Source organism: Panthera pardus, unplaced genomic scaffold (assembly GCF_024362965.1).
Source record: "Panthera pardus isolate Hobbes unplaced genomic scaffold, ASM2436296v1 HiC_scaffold_11, whole genome shotgun sequence".
Classification (NCBI taxonomy): Eukaryota; Metazoa; Chordata; class Mammalia; order Carnivora; family Felidae; genus Panthera; species Panthera pardus.
The window spans coordinates 74,917,353-74,940,532 of record NW_026526666.1 but is presented as its reverse complement, the minus strand read 5'-3'; the positions used below and the strand labels follow the sequence as shown (position 1 = coordinate 74,940,532).

The 23,180-nt window shown below is 51.3% G+C and overlaps 1 protein-coding gene across 19 annotated transcripts in view; it reads right to left on the bottom strand.

Annotated features, from left to right (window-relative positions):
• Nucleotides 1-3,262: 3,262 nt before the first annotated feature.
• The window catches only part of SCMH1 (Scm polycomb group protein homolog 1), a 185,876-nt gene continuing 165,958 nt past the window's right edge, over nucleotides 3,263-23,180 (bottom strand). For 15 of the 19 annotated variants that reach the window (XM_019429156.2, XM_019429171.2, XM_019429172.2 and 12 more), the window contains 3 exons: nucleotides 12,417-12,611; nucleotides 5,488-5,714; nucleotides 3,263-4,441 (listed from right to left, as the gene is read on the bottom strand). In XM_019429156.2, coding sequence (XP_019284701.1) covers nucleotides 4,316-4,441; nucleotides 5,488-5,714; nucleotides 12,417-12,611 — 548 coding nt within the window. In that variant the 3' untranslated portion in view covers nucleotides 3,263-4,315. The remainder of the gene's footprint in view (nucleotides 4,442-5,487; nucleotides 5,715-12,416; nucleotides 12,612-23,180) is intronic. The other 4 variants (XM_019429158.2, XM_019429170.2, XM_053896740.1 and 1 more) reach the window with 2 other exon arrangements.

The following is a 23,180-nucleotide window of genomic DNA, read 5'->3' as shown; positions in this document are numbered from 1 at the left end:
GAATCTAAGATTAAGAATGTGAGGTGGACCCAAAGATGAGGGGGAGAGGGAAGCTATGGATAAGGTTCTTCCCGTGTTATCTGGAGAGTGTCCACTTGGTGGCCCCACACGGCCACGATCCCCGAAACCACATCAACAATGGGTGTCTGCGCTGACTGCCCAGCGAGGCCAGCCAAGGAGCAGAGGGGCAGGGGCAGAGGCCAGAACTGAGCTCAGCCATCATGTGGGAGAGGACAGGATGTCCGGAGAGCAAACTCGGGAGCTCGGGGGAGAAGTGGTATGGACCCAGCCTTTGCCATCTGGGCCCCACGGCGGCGCTCCAGCCCATCTGGAACCTTCCCCTTGCGTGTGGGCATCTGCCTGCTGATTCCTGCCCACCTCTGGCAGGGTCCAGCCCCAGCTACCCACAGGTGTCTTGGGTCCGGTGTCTTTACACTGGGACTTGTCAGCTGTGGGTCGCTGGAAGCACCTGCAGTGGCTTTGGTGTCACAGGCCCGGCACAGATGCACAGTGTGTGACACGTGGCTGTCGTGGTCCCTGGTCTAGAGGTTTCCAGCTGTGGAGCTTCCTGATAAAATGAGGTGACTTAGGGCAAGGAGGCTGCCAAAAGCTGAGGGACGATGAGGGGAGGGGTGTCTGGGCTCTCCGACACCCAAGAATGTTCTCCAAGGTTTTAGCGTTAGATGCAGGGAGGAGGGGGGAGTCACCTTACGGCTCTTCCTGAGGAGGAGGGATCATGGCATCGGTGTGAGGGTAGAAACAGTGTCCACTCGGACGACCAGAGCCACAGCCCAGAGATCTCAGGTTGTTTCACAAAGATGTCACCGAGGGATGCTGCGGAGGCTCCTGCTCAGGACTAACGGCCTGACAACGCGGAGGTGACAGGGACCGTGTGGCCAGCAGCAGGGAGGGGCCACAGGTGGGGAGGGGGCAGACAGTTCCTGAAACCATTCAGCCCTCAGTAGAGCCTGGACTCTTCCGTCATCTCCTGAAGCACATGAACCTCCTGCTGTTCCTCAGCACCGGAGTCAACGCCCTCTCCTTGTGGTGGTGAGTGTGGCATGTGAAGCTGGTGCCGGGGGGCCTGTGACCCCCCCCCCCAGTCCCAGATGTGTTCCCATTTTGTGGGCAGCTGGACTACTGGGGGTTCATGGAGTGGTCTCGCCTGCCCGGCAGGTGTTTGGGGATGCCAGAGGCCACTTCAGCTTCTCCGCAGGACTCTGGGTCACTATCAGAAGGCTTGGCTTTGGGGGGCACCAGGGTGGCTCAGTCGGTTAAAGCAGCCGACTTTGGCTCCGGTCACGATCTCACGGTTGGTGGGTTTGAGCCCCGCATCTGCTGTCAGTGCAGAGCCTGCTTTGGATCCTTTGTCTCTCTCAGTCCCTCCCCTGCTCTCTCTCTCTCAAAAATAAATAATATTAAAAAAAAAAAAAAGGCTTGGCTTTGAGAAACAACTTCAAAAGTCTTTTTTGCAGTCCTGACCCCAGAAGTTAGGGCAGTAGAGCGAAGGGGTAACCATCTTCTCGCCTCCTACAGAATCTGACACACGGGTACCTTTCTAGTTCTGTTCCTCGGGAAGCCGGATGAAAGGGGAATGTCAGCTGTCTCAAGGCAACGTCGCTCATGGCAGGAACGGACCGTAACTGTAAATTATCTGGACCAGCCGCTTTGGGCCTCCTCAGTGCCGTGACTCAATGGGGCACGTCCCTTGTAGGGACCCGGAAGTGATGCCTGTGGAGTAGCTGTGCCGACGAACTCGGGAGCTCTTGCTCCCTCGGGGCGTGATGCTAAGCCAAGGCGAACCCCACGGCTCCCCGATGTGCCCCATCCTCTTGCCACCTGGGCTGTCACCTGGATGATGGCGGGCCCCGCCAGGACTACCCCACCGAGGAGGACTGCTTCATGCTGTCCTGCGGGCGGGTGATGGTGCCTGACAGCCTTCAAGGTGGGTCTTGACTCTGAATGGTCAGCAGGATCCGAGATGGTGGCCCCAAGAGGGTGTGACAGGCACCCCTAATTAGCTGTGGAGTTTGGGCCGAGTAGCTCTCTCCAAGCTTCAGTTTCGCACTTGCAGATGGGAGGAACACGGTCGTCCTGGAGGGTTGTAGGGAGGTTGAAGTGAGATGCAGGACATAAATCACTCGGCACAAGTGTGTCAGCACAAGCGTACGCTCTTGGAGACTGGGAGGCAAGTGGGGTGGATGCCGATTCGCTATGTAAGGTCCAACCCCGCGGTGTGCCTGGCTTGTCTACATGTGCTGGCGTTACCTTCAGTCCCCGTGTCTCGTGGGGAAGGGGCACACCGCTAAGTTCGTTGTGGGGGTTCAGTGAGGCCCTCTTTGGCAGTGAATGAACACAGCTTACCACCCCGGTGCCCAGGAGCCTGTGGAGAACGGTCCTGTTCTGGTTCGGCAGCCCTGGCCGTGACGGCATCCCAGGGACCACGGTTAGAACCCACAGGAGCCAAGTGGAAGACAGGTTACAAGTCAGTCACCACGTCTGAACCAGCCATGGTGAGCGCTGGGAGGGCCCTCTGGTCTCATCTGAAACCCTCATACCACACGGGCCCAAAGAAGTGAAGTGACCCGCCCAAAGCGTCACAACAAAGAGACTGGCTAGAACCTCAGCCTTGGCCTCGGCGTCAGATTACTTGGCTTCAAACGATTGCTTTGGCGCTTCCTCGCCGTGAGCTAAGCGTGCGTTTCCTGATCTGTAAAATGGGTTTGCCGTGAAGATTTAACGAGACGATTCTAATTCCTGTGGAGTAGTTCCCGGGGCCCTCGGTGACGTAAGAGTGTCAGCTATCGTGAGGTTTTCCTGCATGGCGCTGCTGCCCCCTCCTGTGACCCCCATAGAAACGGGGTCCCACGTCGGCACAACGGGTACCATGCCAGCTGGCTGGCCCGCACATCTCCTCACCCCACGACGAGGAGGAGGGGGACGAACCCGGCCATGGAGGCTCTTGGAGCTGTTGACCCAAACACGGCTCTTCCCTCTGGGCTCCACGTAGCTGCCTCATTCCCTGCTGTCTAGCCACACCAGAGCGGAGCCCTCTGAGGGCAGAGAACAGACTCCACGCCGCCTTCCCAGTGGGCATCTGGCAGGCGGCCTGCTCTTCAGGGACTGCTGGGGTCGGGAGAACTCTTGGGGATCACCTTGTCTACATGCCTCACTTAAGGATGAGGGAGCCAGGACCAAGAACAGCGAGTGCTCCGCCATTGGAGGTGCAGTGAGCCGCCGACTGATTAAAACCACACAGGCATCTATATTGGTTTTTATTTATAAACAAATTGACATAAAAGAAGTCCAGATGGCAGCAGGCGCAGCTGACCTGCTCACAAAGGAAGCATCTGGATAATGGAGAGGGGACAACCAGACTCCAGCCGGGAGACCCTTCCCTCCCATCTGCCTTATGGGCTTTGTGGCCTAAAATCGGGGGGCCTGACCTTCTTCGGCAGCAGTTCTGGCCAGGGCAGGGAGCTGTGTGGGGGAGGGTGTGGGCGGGGGACTCCCATTCCCACAGACGAGGCCTGGGGCTGCAGAGGGCCCCTGGAGGCGGAGGGGAAGGTGGCAGACACTCTCTTCTCCCCAAGCTGAGGGGTACACGGTCAAGGCCTGAGGGATCTGTCCACCCCACAGAACAAGCGCTCTAGGGTGATGTGGTCTGAGAAAGAGCCCATGCCTCTCTGGGACCGGGGCGGGGCAGTCTCTCACCTCCTGAAACCCGGTGTCTGGAGCGGGAGGAGTATGAACCGGAGGGCTTGCCCGAGTGCCAGAAACAATAAATTAACAATAAGAAAAGATCTTTTTTTAAAAAAGGTAGAGGTTTGCACCATGAGTTTGGAGTCTGGAGCTCTTGTGAGGAGGTGGCGGGAGCTGTGGGGCAATGGGGTGCCACACCAGGCCCGGCAGGTGGCAGGGGAACTGGGCACGAGTGTCAATTCAGGGCCCTGTCTTCTGGGGCCTCAGAGGTCAGCCCCTTCCTCCATCACCCGGAAGGTGTTCAGTCTAAACGCCCGCTGAAAGGCCAGCGGGCTTGAGAAATAAATACAGAGGGGCCTCAGAGCCGAGGCAGGGCTGAGGGCAAGAGCAGCGCCAGCCCTGGGCCCCACACTCCCCCCTCCTCAGTCCTTCATGGAAGGACGTATCATGGCAGGAGGGGGAGCAGTGGTGGCTCCACACAGCCTCCTGGAGTCCTGAGGCGGCCCTGAGCCCCACTGAGGTGCCCGGAGCAGACTGTTGGCCCTCCTTCCGGGGAGAAGAATGTCGACCCCTTCCGGAGGACCCCGCAGTTGTCTGGGCGGTGTCTCCCGGTTCAGAACTTGCCCTGCTTCAGCCGGTCAATGTGGAAGGAGAGCTTGAGTGCGGGCCCCAGCTTCAGCCCCATGTACTTCATCATCATGTCGCTGCGCAGCAGAAGCAGGGCCTTGCCATCGATCTCCTGGCGGGGGTGGGGGGAGGCACCATCAGAGGCCTGGTGGGTCTGACCACCCGGGTTCTGATGAAAGCCACCCGGGCACGCGGGGCCCAGTGAGCACGCTGTGCCGCTAAAGCCTACCTGTTCCCACAGCTTCTGCTGCCGGCCCCACATCTGCTACTGAGCCCAGCAGGTGCGCTCTTCACAGGAGCTCGTGCTGGCTTCCTTTCCCTGCTGCCTGAGGGGTTTCCCCACCCTCGCAGCTGCTGACGGCCCGGCCCGGGTAGGTTCCATGTCTCCCAGTAAGCCTCCCCCAACCTGTGCTCGTCCCCTCTCCCAGACTGGTTTTATACTGGCCCTCGACTGTCACTCCGTGAGTCATCTTCCTTCCTGAGCAGCAGGGGCCCCTCTGTGCGAGCTAGACCCAGAGCAGGCACTTGCTGAGCCACCGTGAGACCTTCAGGCCGGACCTAAGAGCAGCCCCAGACCCAATGGCATGAAAGATTGGAATGATTGATGAAAGGGAGCGCATCTGTTCTGAGCACCCAATGGGTAGAACAGCACCCAGCAGCAGGGGTTGCTGGGAAACGGGTTTGTGCCCAAATCAGGAGTATGGTCACCGCAGGAGAGTCAGGAGCGGTGCTTGGCTACACAGCCAAATGGTCACTTGAAGAGATGGTGGCGGTTCCCAGAGGAACAAGGACATGATGGGGGCTGATGAGGTTGGAGAGTAGGGGCCAGGTGGCAGGGGACTCTAACCTGGGCTGAGGCCCCCGATTCTCAGGCCAAGGCAGGCAGATGGGAGAGCACACACGTCTAGGAAAAGAGGAGAGTCCTTTCCCCAGGCCTGAGCCCACAGGCCACGCACCCAGCAGGAACGTGGCTGAGTCAGACCTACACTGCAGGAGGGGGCTGAGCTCAGTGCCCGACAAGGGCGGCTGGAGACCTGAGATATCGTCTCTGTTTTCATGGTGTCTCCCGTGCTTAGTCTCGAGGGGCCTTTAAGAGTCTACAAATTGCCAAAGCAAGACTCCCAGTGGACACAGGAGAGGTCAGGCGGGGGCACCTACGTGTTTGCGAAAGAGGTCAGCGTGGGGTCCAAGCTGGGGATCAGCTTCCCGGACAAACTGCATCACGTCCTCTACTGTCCACGAGGAGGGGTCCCGGCCACTCAGTCGAGAGGCATCCCGGCTTTCCAGGTATCGGTCCGACCCTGCAGGACAGGAGGGCACCTGCCATAACGGGTGGGGACTGGTTTGTAATGCATCCCCACTCTCCTTGGCACGTCCCGATGGCCCTGTGGGTGAGGCTCACGTTAGTGCCAGAGCAGAGCAGAGCAACTGGAGGTGGCTGAGGGAGGGAAGGGTTCTTCCACAAAGGGATGAGGATCTGAGACTCTTCTTAAGTCAAATCTTTGTTCTTTAAGAGTAGATCTGATTTTGGAAAGGGCCAGAAGAAATTTTACATTAAGGCTGTGGTTCAGCCTGGACCAAAGTCAGCGGGAACAATGAGTGAGGGGATTACTTGGGCTCACTGGGGGTCTGGTGGGTAAGGCTGCTTTTACCTTGGCTCTGGGGACCACTTCTAGATAGACTTTGGCAGATGGGCAAGATTAGAGCCAAATCTAATTTGGGGTCTAGGGAGAAAAAAAGTGGTGGAAAATACTCTGTGCCTCTTCCAAGGCCTGGAGAATAGCTAGCCTTGCTACAGCCTAACAGTGCAGAGGCAGAAAATAGTCTTGCCTTGGCTGCTAGGAATCTCAGTTAATTTAGTGTACTGCTTAGAGCTTTTATCTCTACCTTGGCTCAAATACAGTTCCTCCCATTTCCCCCGTGGGATCTGGACTCTCTGAAATCTGAACTCCTTACCATGCATGGTCTAGAAAGTACTGCAGCATCTGGCCCTTTCTGCCTCTGACTGCATCTCAACCCCCTAACCCCACCCCTTCCTTGTCACGCTCCAGACACACTAGCTTGTTTTCTGCTTCTCGAATAGGCTATGCCTTTATTCTTTGACCTGTAATTTCCTCGGTCCGGAATGTGCTTTTCCCAGGACTTTGCATACCTGATTCCTTCTCAATATTTGGGTCTTATCTCAAACATCAATTCCTCACAGACCTTCACCGACCTTCTAGCAAAAACATTCCATTCCCCACACAGCCACTATCAATCCAATTATCTCCTTTTCCTTCAGCACGTATCACTACCTAAAATATTTTCATGTATTTATGTTTACTGTCTGTCTTCTCCTATTTTCTGCCCTATTTCTTTGTGATATTGTGACTTTTAATAAGAAAAACACACATATTTGGTCTTTGTCCTGTTCCCTGGCAAGAACTCCTAAAATTCTTGGAATTTCCTAAATGGTGAGAGAAAGAAAGGTGCCTTTTGTTATTCACAACAAGCCCTTTCTAGCCACACCTGAGCATGTTCCTGAGGTCACTTCTGGAAAGTCCCTAAAGGATGGGGGTTGCCTGCCAACCTCCCTGGGGAGGAGAGTGGCCAATGACTTAACTGATTGTGCCTGTGTAATCAAGGTTCTGTAAAAACCCCAAACGATGGGGTTCGGAGGGCAAGAACCCCTGGTTGGTGGACACATGGAGGTGTGGGGAGAGCTGTGTGTCTGGAGAGGGCATGGAAGCTGGTGCCCCCTCCCACATGCCTCGCCCTGGGCAGCTCTGCCATCTGGCTGTTCCTGAGTTGTCTCTGGTTACAGAAAGCTGGTAACCTAGTAAGTTTTCATGAGTGAACCCAAGGAGGTGACTGTGGGAACCCTTGATTTAGTCGGCCAGTCAGAAGCACGGGTGACATCCCGGACCTTCGACTGGCCTCTGGTGGCGTGGGGCAGGGGGCTTGTGGGACCGAACCCTTAGCCGATGGGATCTGATGCTCTCTTCACACAGTGTCAGAGTTGAGTTAAATTGTAGGACACCCAGGTGGTGTGGCACAATTGTTTGGTGTGGGGAGAGCTGCACGTGTGGTGTCAGGGGTGAAGTCATGTTAAATGGAGTACTGGGCGTAAGGGAGACAGACACACGGTGGTTTCCTTTCACAGTCTCCAGGACATAAAAGAGGGCCTGGGCAGCCATAGTGGACGCTCAGATAGGTTTGTTAAATGAACGAATGACCCTACATAATAGTTACTTGTGTATTTTTCTGGCTCCCCCACCAGGCTGTCTTGAGGCAGGGACCTTGCCTTGTTCACGTCTGTATCCTCACCACTCAGGAGATGCCTGTCACACAGCTGAGAGGCGAGCTGAAACCCACCTAGGAGAGCAGAAGGCTGTACTCGTCAACTGTCTCTTGCAAAGGCTAAAAATCTCCTCCATTTCCCTTCACTCTGGGTGGGTCCCAGGTCTAAAAGTCAAAGCACATTTGGCTTGGCCCAGCCCCTGCTCCCTGGGGAAGAGACTCCGGGCAGTTACATCTCCAACTCGTAGCTGGGCACTGACCAGATGAGGGGAGAAGTGTGCCAGGGCAAGCAGGGTGACGATCGCCACAGAAATTCCGATGGCTTTTTAGAGGCGGTGGTAGACAGGAAGTTGGAGAGGGCTCTGAGCCAGCCACCTCTCCCTGCCCTGACAGTGCACTGTGACACTGACCGAGAGACCGGCTGCAGAGATTACGGACAGCAGAGAGAAGATATACTCATGGACGTGTCCCTGGACCATCTCGGCCAATTCCTTGACCTAGGGGAGCTAAGAACCAAACACACACACAATGACATTATACACATATAAACATAAACGCACGCACATATTCACACAGCTGATGCTACTACGTATTTCTGAGTTTGTCTGGCAGCCTCCTCCTGTTCCAACACACCCCAGGAGGACAAGTGGCAGGAAGTTGCTAATTTATATGGTGGTCGGGAGAGACAGCTCTGAAATGATGACACCTGAGCACAGACCGTGAGGCAGAAGGGTGACTGGCATGTTTACAGTGAAGCCGGGAGGCCTGTGGGCCAGAGCCGAGCGAATGAGGAGAGAGTGGTAGGAGATAACCTCTGAGAGGTAGTGTGTGTGATGGGCTGGGGGGCATGGTGGTGCACATAACAGGACCTCGATGCCACAGAAAAAACCATTGGCTTTTCTGAGCGAAGTAGGTCGGTTTTGAGCGGAGGAGTGACTGGAACCAACTTACAGTGGAAAGGATCGCTCTCAGAGCCCGTGTGAATAGACTTAGGCTTCGGGGGAGGGCAGAAGGGAGACCAGTCCAAGCAAGAGACGACTGTGGCGTGCAGCAGGTGGTAGTGGTGGATGTCGGGAAGAGTGAACAGTAGGAAGAACCCCCACCACCCGCCACTGTCAGCTCATCTGACCCTTAAAACAGCCCTTGAGGGAAGCAGCATCATCTTCCGTTCAGAGATGAGGGAGCTGAGGCCCGGAGAAGTGAAGTGACTTTCCCAAGACCACACAGCTAGGAAGAAGACAAGTCAGTGCCCTGGATCTGTCTTCTGTCCCCATTTCTGCACACAGACTACAGTGGGATTCTCTCCCACTGCCCGATGAGAGCTGGTGGATACCCCTCAAGGAAGGCAGAGGGTCTCAGTCTGAGAATGACTAAGGCAGGTGAGGCACATCTAAGGCAGGTGGCCAGACTAGCAAACCGATGCCTATTCATCCTCGACTAGTGAAATAAGAGGGGACAGACTCAACATGTGAGTTCTTCGGGACAAACAGTTCTAGTGCCAAATGGAATCCTTCATAGCCGTATGAGGTTCTACAGGGTCACAAGAGATTTAGACCATGACCTGGCCAACAGGCTCACACGCATTCCAAAGGAAGAGAGGAGGTGCCCGGAGACAAGAGTGACATCTCAGGCCGGTGGCGCATGGGGCAGCCATCAAGCAGCACTCCCAACAGAGAGGGCCTCGGGAGGGAGGACGGTGACGGAATCCCTTCACACCTGGGGGGTGATTAAGCTTCCCAAGTGATCCCTTATCCCCGCTTCCATCTGATCCTTGTCACACTCCTGTGAAAAGACCAGGTCCATATCACCATGTCCAGTGCACAAAAGAGGGGTGTGGAGACCTGAGAGGTGAGACGACTCCCCCAAGACTCAAGGCGGGAAATCAGCTGGCGGCTCTGCCTGGACTTTAGCGCTGCCCATGCCCCGCACCGCCTTGCTGGGTGACGGCCTGGCTTCTTCCCCCCACTCGGTCTCCCTAAAACTCTCTCTCCTGAGGCCGCTTCTCTCCACGGCAGGCCCTGTCAATGGAATCTTCTTATTGTTCCACACGCCGGGGGCTGGGAGTGTGGAGGTGGCACTTCCCCGTCTCTCCATGGCCACTTTTAGGCCTTTCTCCTATGAAAGCTCATGTTCATCAGAGGCCAGATATGTGCCCAGCCACCTGCTCGTCCTGTTCACTGTCGCCTACAGACCTCTGGGCTTCTACCCCTTGTGAGAGGGAGACTGCTCGGTATGTCGGTCACAGCCTCCTGCTCCAGCCGGTTCCTGTCCTCATCCTCAGAGGCACTCAGTCACCCACCTGGCCTCCAGTGACCTTCACCTCCACTCTGCTTCAAATACCTCCCGCCAAGGCCACTGCCTGCTTCCTGCCATCACTTGGAACAAATCCACTTCAGAAACGTAAACATCCCTTTCTCTGACCCCAACCTCCCATGTCTGTAACTGTCCTGGACTTCAGTCCACTAAACCCATTACGTCACAGAGACGTTTAGCCCAGCAGACTCACAATTCCCCATCCTTCAGCCTTGTCCCAGCCTTGCTTCTTCTTCCCTACCTGGCCCGGTCCGGTGCTGATGGTCTAAACGGCTGTCCCTCCAGCTCCCCCACTCCCTGGCCCTCTTGCCCTTCTACCTCAACGTGAAACTTTCATCCGCAGACAGTCTTTTCTCATTCCCACATCTAGGTTTCTAAGACCACAGAAGAAAACCACATCTCTGGCAAAATGGCAGACTAGTCTCCAAGCACAGCTGGGCCTTCAGTGTTTCCCGAAAGCCAGTCCCTTCTCCTTGCTCCATTTCCCCCTGTCTGCTCTTGACCAGTCCAGTCTGGGAGCTCCCCTAAGCCCTTCTCTACTCGCCCTCTCCCCATTCACTCATGGCCACCATCAATCTTTCCTCCAGTCTCAAAGAACAAGGCTTAAGGCCAACCCATTTTTCTATGCCCTGGGTCCCTAACCCTTCCCACCGCACCACACCCACAGCCTTACTCTCTTCTCTTTCCTATATTCTTCATTTCTTCTTCTTGGAAGGCACAACTTGTCTGCTGATAAACACATCCGGGGCGCTCCCACTCTTGAAGACCTTTTGTAGGTCACCATTTTTCTTTTTCTTAAGCCCTCTTTAGTACCTCACCATGCTATCTGCCCTCATCGCCCTCCACAACCTCTGAGGCTGCTCTTGCTAAGGTCGTCAATTACCCACTAATCACCACCCCCGACAGATAGTTGCCAAATCTTTGTTGTGGCGCCCTCTCTTTGAAATGCTCTCTGTAATCCTGGCCACTGCAACATCAGATTTGGTTTTTCCTCGCATTTGACTACTTCTTTGTCGTCTCCTGGGATCTTCTTCCTGCTCCCACCTCCTGAACTTTGTTGGTCCCCAGGACTCCACCTTTAGTCAATTGTTCTTTTCATTCTACCCACAGACTCCTGGGAAGTGGCTGGCATTCATCCTACAGCTTCAACTACCATCTGCATGCCGATGACGCCCCAACATTTATCTTCAGTTCAGTTGTCTTCCCTGAGAATCAGACCTGCAGAGCCACTGCCTGGTGGATGCCACCTAGATGACCTGTGGGCTCCCTCCCTGTCTTTCTACGGCTGGTCCCCTCTCTCACTGAATGGCACCCTGCCACCCCATCTAGAAACCAAGGAGACATTCCTCCTCCCTTCTTTCTCACTATCCTCAAATCTGACTGTATCTGCCTCGTGAATAGTTTTTTAACCCATTTGCTCTTCTATAAACTATCTACCACTTTTCTAATCCAGGCCTTTATCTGTTCTGGTTTGGCCCACTCCCCAACCTCCTAAGTGGCCTCTCTAGTCTGTCCTTCCTCAAATGTGTCCTCAACACAGTAGTACGTGATCTGTTGAAAACACAAGACTCTTTAGGTCTCGCCTCTAATTAAAAGCCTTCGGCAGCTTCACACTGCCTGCAGGATCCACTCCAGACTCCATCCTGCTCCACAGCTTTGGGTCCTCTGCGAAGCAGCCCCCTGACCTTTCCAGGCTTTTCTGTTTCAAGTACCCCTCTGTCCTTTTTCCGCTATGCTCTCTTCCTGGAAAGCTCTCCCTCCCCTACTACTCCTGATCTCACCACTCACAGCTTCGAAGTCTCAGACAGGGTGGTGTCACCTCCTCAAGGAAGCTTCCCCTAGGAGTGCCTGGGTGGCTCAGTCGGTTAAGTGTCCGACTTCGGCTCAGGTCATGATCTCCTGGTTTGTGAGTTTGAGCCCCACGTCGGGCTTTGTGCTGACAGCTCAGAGCGTGGAGCCTGCTTCGGATTCTGTATCTCCCTCTCTCTCCCTGCCCCTTCCCTGCTCATGCTGTCTCTCTCTCTCTCAAAAATAAATAAACGTTAAAAAAAAAAAAAAATTCAAGGAAGCTTCCCCTGGATACCGAGCTTGGGTTAGGTGTTCTTCTTTCCTGCAGTTTTCATACTATCCAAAGCACATCTCTGTTCTCAAGATATGTCTTACAATTGTGTTGAAGTGTTTGTCTCTCCCGTAAGACTGTGAACACTCTGAGGACCAGAAGCGATTGACTTTTGCATCCCCATGCTGAACACAGATGGTCTTCGAATGAATGGCTAATAAATGAATGGGGGTACCTTTCCCTGTCCCTTTGGCTCGAGTCTTTGGCTCTTAGTTTCCACTGTTGTCAAGCCAATCCCAGAGCTCCAGATGCCTCCCTGGTGCCTAGCTAGACACAAATGGTAAGTCTGGACCCCGTCCAACTGCCAGGCAGGGGGCAGCCAGCGCTCAGTGAGGAAGGAAGGGAAGAGCGAGGGCCAGAACTGCAGTCAGCTTACCCCTGGAGCACAGCCTGCGCACAGCCGAGGCAGGACTCAGTGGGAGGCCACAAGATGGAAGCAGAGGCCGGTACCCGTGGGTTCGAAGGTTTTGGGAGCTGCTGACAAGGTTGGTGGGAGTCAAGGCGGAGTCCATGGAGTCTGAGTGTGGTTCCAAGGACCGGGTCAGACTATTCCCCAGGACAAAGCTTTCACCTGGAAAACAGTAAAACCAGAGTTAGAGCAGGAACTAGTCTAGAAGGACTGCCGGGGCGCTGGCCTCGCAGGTACCTGTTTGGATGGAGCAAGAGGCAGCAAGACAGAAAGTTCTAGGCTATCTCAGGAGGCCTGTGTACTAGGCATGGCTCTGGCTCTCACTAGGTGACCTTAGTCAAGCCCAGTGCCATTCTCTGGACTTGTATCTCCTTAGGGACTCTTCCTTTTATATTAGATAGTCTTTGAAGTTTCTTGTGGTCTGGATGTCTTAAGCTTTTTCTGGATAAGGAGAACCTTAAAACAAATAGAACTATTTTAGGAAGAGGCTGCCTCCCTACACACGAGATGCTAGTGCAGGGGACAGGGGAGCTGGAGAAGAGGTATGGTTACTTAGATGAGGACACTTTAAAAGGTGACCCCCTCAGCCAGCAAGACATCTCAGAAACACTCCTCAGTGCCCAACTAACAGCCTGTCTATGAAGGGTCTGCTCCTTGGTTCCCTCCCTCCTTTCGTACTTGCCTTGTGGAACAGAACTACCCCAAGGAAGCTGGGCTTATGCGGCGGTGAGAATAGGGCCGTGGAGACCAGAATCTGGATTAGAACTTGGCTCTGGCACTGGGTAGACAAGGTGCTTCTCTCAGAACCGCACTCTCCTCATTTAGAACATGGGAAGCCCCCTTCCTCTGAGGCCCAGCCCTTCAGCTGGGCAGCAGCCCCTAATGAGTGCACTCCAGAACCTGAAGCAGGCTCCCTCTCGTGACTGGGCTCTGCCCACACTCAGTCAGTTCCTCAGCCCTGCTCACATCATCTCTGCCTAAAGGAGGAGTGCTGGGTCCTGGGCCACCCCCCACCCCCATCCTTTGTGGCTTTTCTTAGAGGTCGGCTGTTCAGGTAACGCTTGGGATTCACTCAGGCCTGTGATCAACACTACAGTCAAACACACAGTCTGGCACACGATAAGATTTCTATGGCAAGATGGGTCAGGATTTTAGGACTACTTTCTACTACCTGAACTTGCGGGGTAACCGGGGGCTTAGAATCAAATCCAGCTATTTGCCCTTAATCTCGGGAGTGTGACTGACAAAGCCCTACCCCGGCAATGGTCCCGGAGAGAGAAGTCTCTGGGGACCTGGACTGCAGCCCACCCCTTCAGGCAGACGAGCCTTCAGATTCCTATCTTCCAGGAGAGGGGACCACAGCAGCGTCCCACTTTTGAGACAAGCACAGGACTCCAAGCCAGCAAACAGGAGGCCCGGGTTCTACACCTGGGCTCCTGCCCTTCTCCAGGTATTTGACCCCGTGCAAGCTGTCTGTCCTCTCAGCGCCAGCTTTATCTGTAAAAGGGGGGGGGGGGGAATCCCTCTCTCTCATGCTGAGAACATCAAATGAGAAAATGGAATGAGATGGACTTTACCAAGGTGGGGAGTTATTTTATTTATCCTTCACTCAGAGTTACGGCAAGCCTACGTTCTCTGCAGTAACTCGGGAAGAGGATGAAATCTAGTTTCTGCATGCGCCTTCCGAGCCCTCATTACCTGGCGAAAACCGCGGACAGCGCAACTTGCCTCACCCGAACTAGCGTGTGAAGCGTCATCAGGACAGTATGGGGGGCTCACCAGCTGCTGATGCAAGTCAGCGTCTCTTCCTCTCAGCGATGCTACGAATGGCAGTGGAGGCCTGGAGTCTGAGTTGAGGGGCCTGAACACCGGGACAGGGGCAACGGCACCAGGCCAGGTCATTAAAGCTCTCCTAATGAGAGGCAGTGGACAGATGAAGAATCATGCCTGGGAGGGCCCTGGGAGGGCCTCTTCTACTTAAGGCCGACCAGACGAGGGCCTGGCCGCCTCAGCAAGACAGTGCAGCAAAGAAGACTGCAGTGCTCTCAAACTGTGCTCCACAGATCCCCGAGGGCCAAGTGAGTAGGCCTCTGGGTCTCACTCCAGGTTCTAGCAAAACAGCTCTGGTTTTAACTTTTATACCCCAGAGTTTTCATATAATCCTGCCTTTGCAAAAAGGAGTTCTACTGCTAAAAGGAACTTTGCAACCATTGGCCCAGGGTCAGAAGTTAGGGCTGCAAGACTTGAGTTCTATTTCTGGCATTACCACTGGTCACTGATCTCTGCCTTTTTCTTGGGATTCAGTTTGCCCATCTATAAAAAGACACTGAGGAGCACCTGGGTGGCTCAATCGGTTAAGTGTCTGACTTTGGCTCAGGTCATGATCTTGCAGTTCACGAGTTTAAGTCCCACGTCGGGCTCTGTGCTGACAGCTCAGAGCCTGGAGCCTGCTTCAGATTCTGTGTCTCCCTCTCTCCCTGCCCCTCCCCTGCTTGTACTCTGTCTCTCGCTCTCAAAATAAATAAAACATTAAGAAAAATTTATTTTTTTTAAAAAATTTTTTTTAACATTTATTTATTTATTTATTTATTTATTTATTTATTTATTTATTTATTTTGGGACAGAGAGAGACAGAGCACGAACGGGGGAGGGGCAGAGAGAGAGGGAGACACAGAATCGGAAACAGGCTCCAGGCTCCGAGCCATCAGCCCAGAGCCTGACGCGGGGCTCGAACTCACGGACCGCGAGATCGTGACCTGGCTGAAGTCGGACGCTTAACCGACTGCGCCACCCAGGCGCCCCAACATTTATTTATTTTTGAGACAGAGAGAGACAGAGCATGAATGGGGGAGGGTCAGAGAGAGGGAGACACAGAATCTGAAACAGGCTCCGGGCTCTGAGCTGTCAGCACAGGGGCCCGATGCGGGGCTCGAACTCACGGACCGCGAGATCGTGACCTGAGCCGAAGTCGGCGCTCAACCGACTGAGCCACCCAGGCGCCCCAAGAAAAATTTTTTAAAAAGACAATCTCATATGGTCAATTTAAATGAAATTTGCTGTGGATGTGTTAGAGACATAAGAACAGTCAGCATGGGAAGGAGCTCATTCCTTCATTCAGCAAACATCTGTTGAGCATCCTTTGAGTACTAGCTCCTGTGCTAGGGAGGGGGTATGCAGAGGTAAACAGACAGATAAAGGCCTTTCCTTATGCACTGATTTCCAGTCAGAAGCAGATTTTTTTGGCGTCTCACCTTGTAAGGCTACCCTAAAAACAAGAGTTCCCAGGGGAGGATGGCAAGAATGGTGGGGGGAGGTCTAGAAATCATGCAAAGGAGAAAGAGCCCACGAATGCATGATCTGGAGGAAAGTCAGGGGTGACAAATAACCTGAGGACAGTCATGGGAAGGGAAGAGAACTGGAGGTAGATTGGATCTTCTGAAAGGCAGACAGTAAAACAGGGGGCAGGAGTTATAAGAAGACAGATTTGGGCTCAAAAGTGAAGGCACTGTAGCAATCAGAAATGCCCAGCAATAAAATCAGTTGCCAAAGGTGATGGTGAGCAACCTGTCATTGGGAGCACTTAAGCAGAAGTCAGATGACCACCCGATCTGTTGGGCTAGACACTAGATCATCTCTAGACCACTTTCCATTTCTGGGATTCAAGGAATCTGTGCTCACAACCATGCTTTCCCCTTCCTGGGGTGAAACAAATGAAAGAAACTAGAATTTTCTAAGAATTTCTAGAATTTTCTAAGAAAATTCTTATGCCAACACAAGACCCAGAGACTACCACAGTTCCTGTGTATGCTTAAGTCTGCCTCATGAAAAAAAAGTCCTCTGAACTACGTGTCCTACACCCTCTAGTACACTTTAATTCAGCAAATATTATCAGATATTTGCTACATGACAGGGAGACGGATACTGTGAACGATGAAAAAGACAGATATTGTCCCTTCCCTCAAGGAATAATTAATCTAGTGGGAAGGATGACAAAATACAAGCTTATAAAAAATTAGAAACTATTGTAAATATTACTAAGCAAATAGGGTATTAAGACAGAAAATAACAAGGGGGGCTTTTTTAGATGAGGAGACCTTGAGAGGTCTCCTTGACAAGATGATGTTTAACAGCTGTGGTCTGAAGCATCCAAGTAGAGGTATGCTAAACAATGTGCTTGGTTTTAGGGTTCGCTGGCAGCCCCAATGAATCCCAAGCATTATCTAAACATTTGACCTCCAAGAAAAATTGCAAAACTGCAAAGGATAGGAACATGACCTAGGATGCCCTCACCCGCAGAGAATTCTGTGGAAAGGGCCAAGGAGCTGACGTGGCTTAGATAGAACCTAATCATCTGCTGTAGGTCTCCTGGTACAATGGCTAAGGGCTGCTGCCTGGTAACTTATAGAAAGATCTTGAGTAGAAAAACAGCTTGGAATATTTGGGGAAATGAGGAAAAACAGTGTAGCTAAAATATATGGAAGGAAGAGATGAATCTGGCACGGTAGGCAAGGACCAGATGATGCAGAATACTGCAAACCAGAGTAGGACACCTGGATTTTACTGTAAGTGTGTTAGAACGCCACTACAGAGTTTTAGGTTAGGGCATGCCATAAGCTCATTTATTCCTGAAGAATACCCTTTGGGCTATTAGGTAGAAAATGGAGCAGAGAGGAACGAGAGAGGGGACGAGATAGGCCAGAAAGGACCTCTCAGGCCAAGAGAGAGAGGATAATGGCAAAGGCAGTAGACTGGTAAGATGTACATGGCTTTAGGATACATTTTGGATTTCCACTAAGACAGAGTAGCAGGGTCTAGGCATATCTGATTTCTTGGAACTGAAAACAAAAAGACAAAATACATGAAATAACCATTTTCAGACACTGGGCATCAGGTAGTGCAGGACAGTGATTCCTGAAAAGGGGTAACAAAAAAGGTGAGCCCTAGGCTTGCTCTCAGCTCACTGTCTAGAGTGTTTCCAGGCCACAGTGGAGGCAGGGGAAGATTAGACAGAGCCGGTGAGCTCCCTGAGCTGAGGAGATGGGTCCGAGTCCAGATAGGCCAAGGCAGCTACAGTTCATGGGTCAGAGCTCTGGAGAGGTGATTACAACTAGATTTCAAATGCTCAAGAAGACAGAGCAAAGACTATGCAGGTTAAGCAAAAATACCAAAGACATAAAAAGACCCAAGTCAAACTTCTAGAAATGAAAACACAATGTCTGAGATAAAAATACATGAGATGGATTAAGAGTGGATTAGACACTGTAGAAGAAAAGATTAGCTAACTTAAACACAGCTACAGAATTTATCCAAAATAACGCACAGAAAAAAGGCTGAAAATATTTAAAAAGCATCACTAAACAGTGGGAAAACTTCAAGGAGACTCATATATGTCTAATTGGAGTCTCCAAAGAAGAGGTGAAGAAAATATATATGAAGAAAGAATGGTAGAAAGTTTTTCACATTTGATAAAAAGCTGTAAACCCACATGTCCAAGAAGCTCAGGGGACTCTAAGCACAAGAGGCATGAAGAAAACCTCACCAAAGCACAGCATAGTCAAATGGCTAAAAACCAATAATAAACAGAAAACCTTAAAAGCACCCTGGGGGGTGTGGAGGGTGCTTAAAAGCACCCTGGGGGGTGGGAACAGCATGAGACCAAAAAGAAGAATGACAGCAGACTTCTCATCAGAGACAATGCAAACCAGAAAACAATGGAGTGACATCTTTTAAAAAGTGCTGAACAAAAAAGAGTCAATTTTAAAAGTATCTTTCAGAAACAAAGACAAAAAAAAAAAAAAAAAACAACAACCCCAAAAACAAAAGACTTTTTCAAAGATACAAAACTGAAAGAATTTGTGTCCAGTAGACTGTAACTCTGAGAAACGTTAAGGAAAGTCCTTCAGCAGGGAGAAGATACGAAACTCTGGCTCTACACTAAAACAATGGAAAGTACCAGAATACCAGAAAGGGTAACTCTGAAAGGGTAAATATAAAATAATTTTTTCTTTTATGTTAAAAGAATATATTTTTTATATTGAAAAAATTTAAAAGAGGATTACCTATTTAAAGTGAAATAATAATGTATAGTGGGATTTACAATATATGTAAAAGTAAAATGTATGGTAACAATAGCACAAAGGCCAGAAGACGGGGAGAGTGTACCAGCTGCAAGGTTCTTATGCGATATGCAAAGGGATAAGACTATGGCTCTAAGGTAGACTGTGATATGTAAAAAATGTATAATATAAACTAAAGCAATCACTAAACTAAAACAAAGAATTAAATTAGTTATAGCTAATAAGCCAATAAGGAAATAGAAATCATAAAAAAAACTGGATAATCCACATGAAGGCAGAAAAAAGAGAACTGGATAATCCACATGAAGGCAGAAAAAAGACAGATGGAACAAATCTCTCTACCAACAGCTTTTGTCTTTGTTCTTTGAGTTGCAAGTAAAGATCTGGGTGGGCCATGTGGTTCTTTCATTTATATAATTACATTGTTACATTTATATAGTTTTGGTTTTGAAAGACAAAGTCTGGGAAATTGGAGATAAGAGGAAACAAAATTATTCTGCATAATATATTAAGCTGGAGTTGCCTGCTGATAGCTGGAAAAAGAGGAGGTATGGGATGGAAGGAATAGAGAACAGAGAAGAAAATCCCCCAAACCTAGAGTGGGTCCCAGAAATGGCAGCAGGCTGAGGCCGAAGGTGAATGAGGCCAATAGGATACATCCTGTAACAGCAGATAAACATTAAGATAAAACAGAAATGTTAAAATGCTTCCTGTTCTTTGTGGCAATTCTCCCCCACCCCCCTAAACTCCAGTACAAGTTTATTACAATTGTATTCATTTTTGTATTCATTTTCCTTAGGGAAATGAAGGATGAAGAATTGGACCAAATGTTTGGGGCAAAGCACCTAAGGGAGGGACGGTCAGCTATAAGAGTGGTCTGGGAAAGAAGGAGCAGGAGTCTGCAGGAGTCTGAGTCAGAGCAGGAACCCTAGGTCTGAATGATGGGGGGTGGGGGTTCATTCGATGTTATTTAGATTTGGGTATCGAAGGAAAGGATTATCCCCAAATCTAAGAGGACTCATGGAGTCCCACACAAACCTCCAGACAGCCTCCCTGCCTACTGTCTCGCCCTGTACCAATCCATTCTCCCACACAGGATCCTGAGTGACCTCTCTGAAGCGCTGTGACTGTGTCCCTTCCCTGGGTGCTCACTGCTCAATGATAAAAAGCTGGTAATACGGTCAGTTAGAGCTTTCCTGACCAGGCTGCTGCCTCCGCTCCAGCCTCGTCTCTCACATGCCTCTCTTCCACTGTGTATGTCAGCTGTACCAGACATCCGGTTCCTCTGACACGGGTCACGCTCCCCTTTGTCCCTCACAGTCTGACATGCTATTCAGTCAACAGGAACATTCTTCATCACTCCTCTCCTCCATCTCCTTGGGTCTGTGGCATCTCCACCTGATTATCCTGCTCCTTCAGGTCCAAGCTTAGATATCATTTCTTCTGGAAAGCCTCTCCTGACACCCGGTTTGAACTTCTGAAATCTGAACGTGTCCTCTGAAAGTACGCATCATCACGAATGAACTGTTTGCTTATTTGTTCCTCTTTACCAGGTTGTAAAGTCTGTGAGCGTGAGGACCTGGGCCCCTAGTTTACTATGGAAATGCCCCCTGCCCATATGCCTAAACCAGACCTTGGTGTTGTGCAACCAGTAACTTCTGGGTTGGCCGACTGAATAATAGACTCGACACAGGTTCAATTAATTATGAGCATCTGCATCATCTTGGAACTCTGACAGTTCTATGAGGAAACCCCACATGGGGACGAAGGGTTTCATCCCCACAGAGGGATGCATCCTAACAGATTTCACACTTCTTATCTGACTTTATTGAATCCTGTACACTTTAGGATTCTGGCAGGAGAACCACTTTATAAGCTCAGATGACCCTGGACGGCAGCTAGAAAAACAGGCACAAGGAACTTACCACCTTGGGACAAATGAACCTCCTTGAGCAGAGAGGAATCTGGGCAATCCCCAAACGGCAGACCTAGAGGTTAATGCTGGGTGGTTTCAATTACGGCTAAGATAATAGTCCCTGGAACCAGCTACGTTAATTATCTCCTGTTAATGCTGTCAGTGCTGAGGGCCGGAAGGAACTCCCTCTCACATGACCTTCACAGGCCTCTCACCTGACATGGCCACGTGTGGAGTTTTGAAGAAGTGACCCTAATCTGACACTGTCCCCCTCCACCCTCCGCCGGGAACCCTTCCTGTCCTCGTCTTTCATCACTCCTGGCTGGCCACAGGGCCCGTTCCAGGCTCACACCGCGTGCATGTCTGTCCTCTCTCAGCTGGCATGCTCCCAGAGCAGGGATGCGGTCTGTTCCATCTCTGGCTCCCCAGAGGCTAGTATAGCATCTGGCACAGAGCGTCTGACAACGGGTCTGGAGTCTCCAAAATGTCAATGTCATGTCAGGAAAGGCAGAGACAAAAGTGTGGAAAACTGCTGTAGATAAAAGAAAACTAAAGAGACAGAACATCTATCTATCTATCTATCTATCTATCTATCTATCTATCTATCTCAGCTAGTAGATTTTACTCATGTTAAATTTCTTGAGTGTGATAATACTCCTACTCTTAGGAGATACATAGGAAAGTTTATTAAGGATCACGTCTCTCAGCTGCAGTTAACTCTCAGATGGTTCAGTAAACAAAAATCCACAGACACAAATATATGTACGTATGCCTAAGAGAAATAGGTACAGTAAATATTACAAAGTTAAGTGGGAAATCTAGATGAAGAGTACATGGTTGCTCACTATCCTATTTGCACAGCTCGTCTGTAGGTTTGGAGTTTTTCAAAAAAAGTTAAGTCTCAACTCAGGTAAGGAACCCTAATGGGATCTGCTATACTGGAATTGTGCGGTCAGTTAGGCCACGACCCTAAGGGCCAGGGAAGTGTGGAGGCAGGCTGTAGGGAAGGGAGAAGGCACCTCAGGAAGTACCTAGATAAGAGGAGTGGTAGCTTTGGATGCTGAAATAGAAGCGCATAGCCACGCAGGAGGGTGGGAGTGATAAACCGCAGATCCAAAGGGCAGACCAAGCCCTGTGCATATCCAGCTATTTGGCAGAGGTTTGGGTAAGTCATCAGGGAAGTGCAGGAAATGATAGATGATCAGAGGTGGAGCAAAGGGTCAGCAAGGCAGGCTAGCAGGCAGGCAGGAAGGCAGGCAGGCAAGATAAGCAAAGGAGCATAGAGGAGTGAGAAATCTAGGCAAAGCTCTGGCTTGTCTGGGCACAGTTAGAACACTTCAGAGAAGCAAACAAACTGGGGAAAGAGCAGCCAAGTTGCTGAGCACCCAGGATGGGAAAAAAAAGCTAGACAGTGAGCACCAGAAGGTGCAGAGAGCTGGCTGAATCTGTCTGAAAATGAGGGAAGGAGTGGGGACGGTATGTGATAACCCTGGTCTTTGTCTCTTTCTTAGTTGGTGAGGCAAGAAGGAAGAGTGGCTAAAGCTTGCTTCCTCTCGTCTGGTAGCTGAATCAGAGAGATGCAAACTGGAACAGAATTCCCAGGGCACGTCAGGCCTCAATTCCAAACCCCCTCCATGACTGCGGGCCCATGACGTACATCCCTGCCAGTCCCTGCATGCTGCTACCAGTAAGTTTTCTCTTAGTCCTCAGTGATGATTATTCCCTTTAAGAATTCTGGGCTCCTGGTTCGTGGAGAAATCTCTCTTTAGATGAGCAGCTACCCTCAGTGTTCACTACCCCCTCTCGTGTACGCATTCTTCCAGAATCTCGGGTAGGCTTTGCTTTCATCACTTAAGTGCTGCTCAGAGTTCCTGAAGGCCAACAGCTGGGGTATTTGACAACCTGCCTTTGTCTGCCCCATGTCTGCCATACCCAGCCCGGACCCCCAGGGCAACATACTAAGGACACTTCTTTCTGTTCTCGGATTCTGATGATAAAAGAAAGCAGGAGAAAAGGTTTAGAGAAGATCCCTCCCAAGCAACAGATCAGTGAGGGGGGCACAGACATGCCTGCAGGGACCAGATGGTCTGGCCCTCACAAGGAGTATTTGAAATTCAGATTGTCTTTTTGCCCTGCACACAAGTCACACAGGCAGTGCTCACTGGGGTGCAGAGGTACAGACAGAGGTGAGGGTGGGGGGGCCGGGTGAGTAGTCATGTTGCTGAGCGCGTTCTCCGGAAGTGGACTCTGTTAAGACAACGATAAAGAGATGCCAGGGGAGGCAGTGTGGTGACAAGACTTGTGTAGGTCAGAAATGGGCACCTCTCAGACTTGGGCTCCCTCGCCAAAGGACAGCACAGCCCCAGCACTCACAGCACCACCTCTCTGGTCCTCCGGCCAGGAGGAGTCCATGAGACTCTTCTAAAGGGCCTCTGCTTCCTCTCTTGACCACGACCTACCTCGCTACTGGGATCGAGCTTTCCTCCGCTCCCTGTCGTTCTGTGTCCTGGGGCTCCAGATGCTGAGTTCCACTCACTCTTTAACCTCTCTTGGAAGTGCTTAGTCATTGATCCGGCCACGTGGCATCCGCTTTCCCGCTGCGGGTCTGCTATGCTAACTAAGAAAGTTATTTTCCAGCCTCGTTGGAAATGGCAGGAACTTGAATTGACTTGCTAGACTGGCAGTGCTGGAGGAGTTCGGGCCACGGGCCAAAGGAAAGAGTGGACGGCCAATCACGGG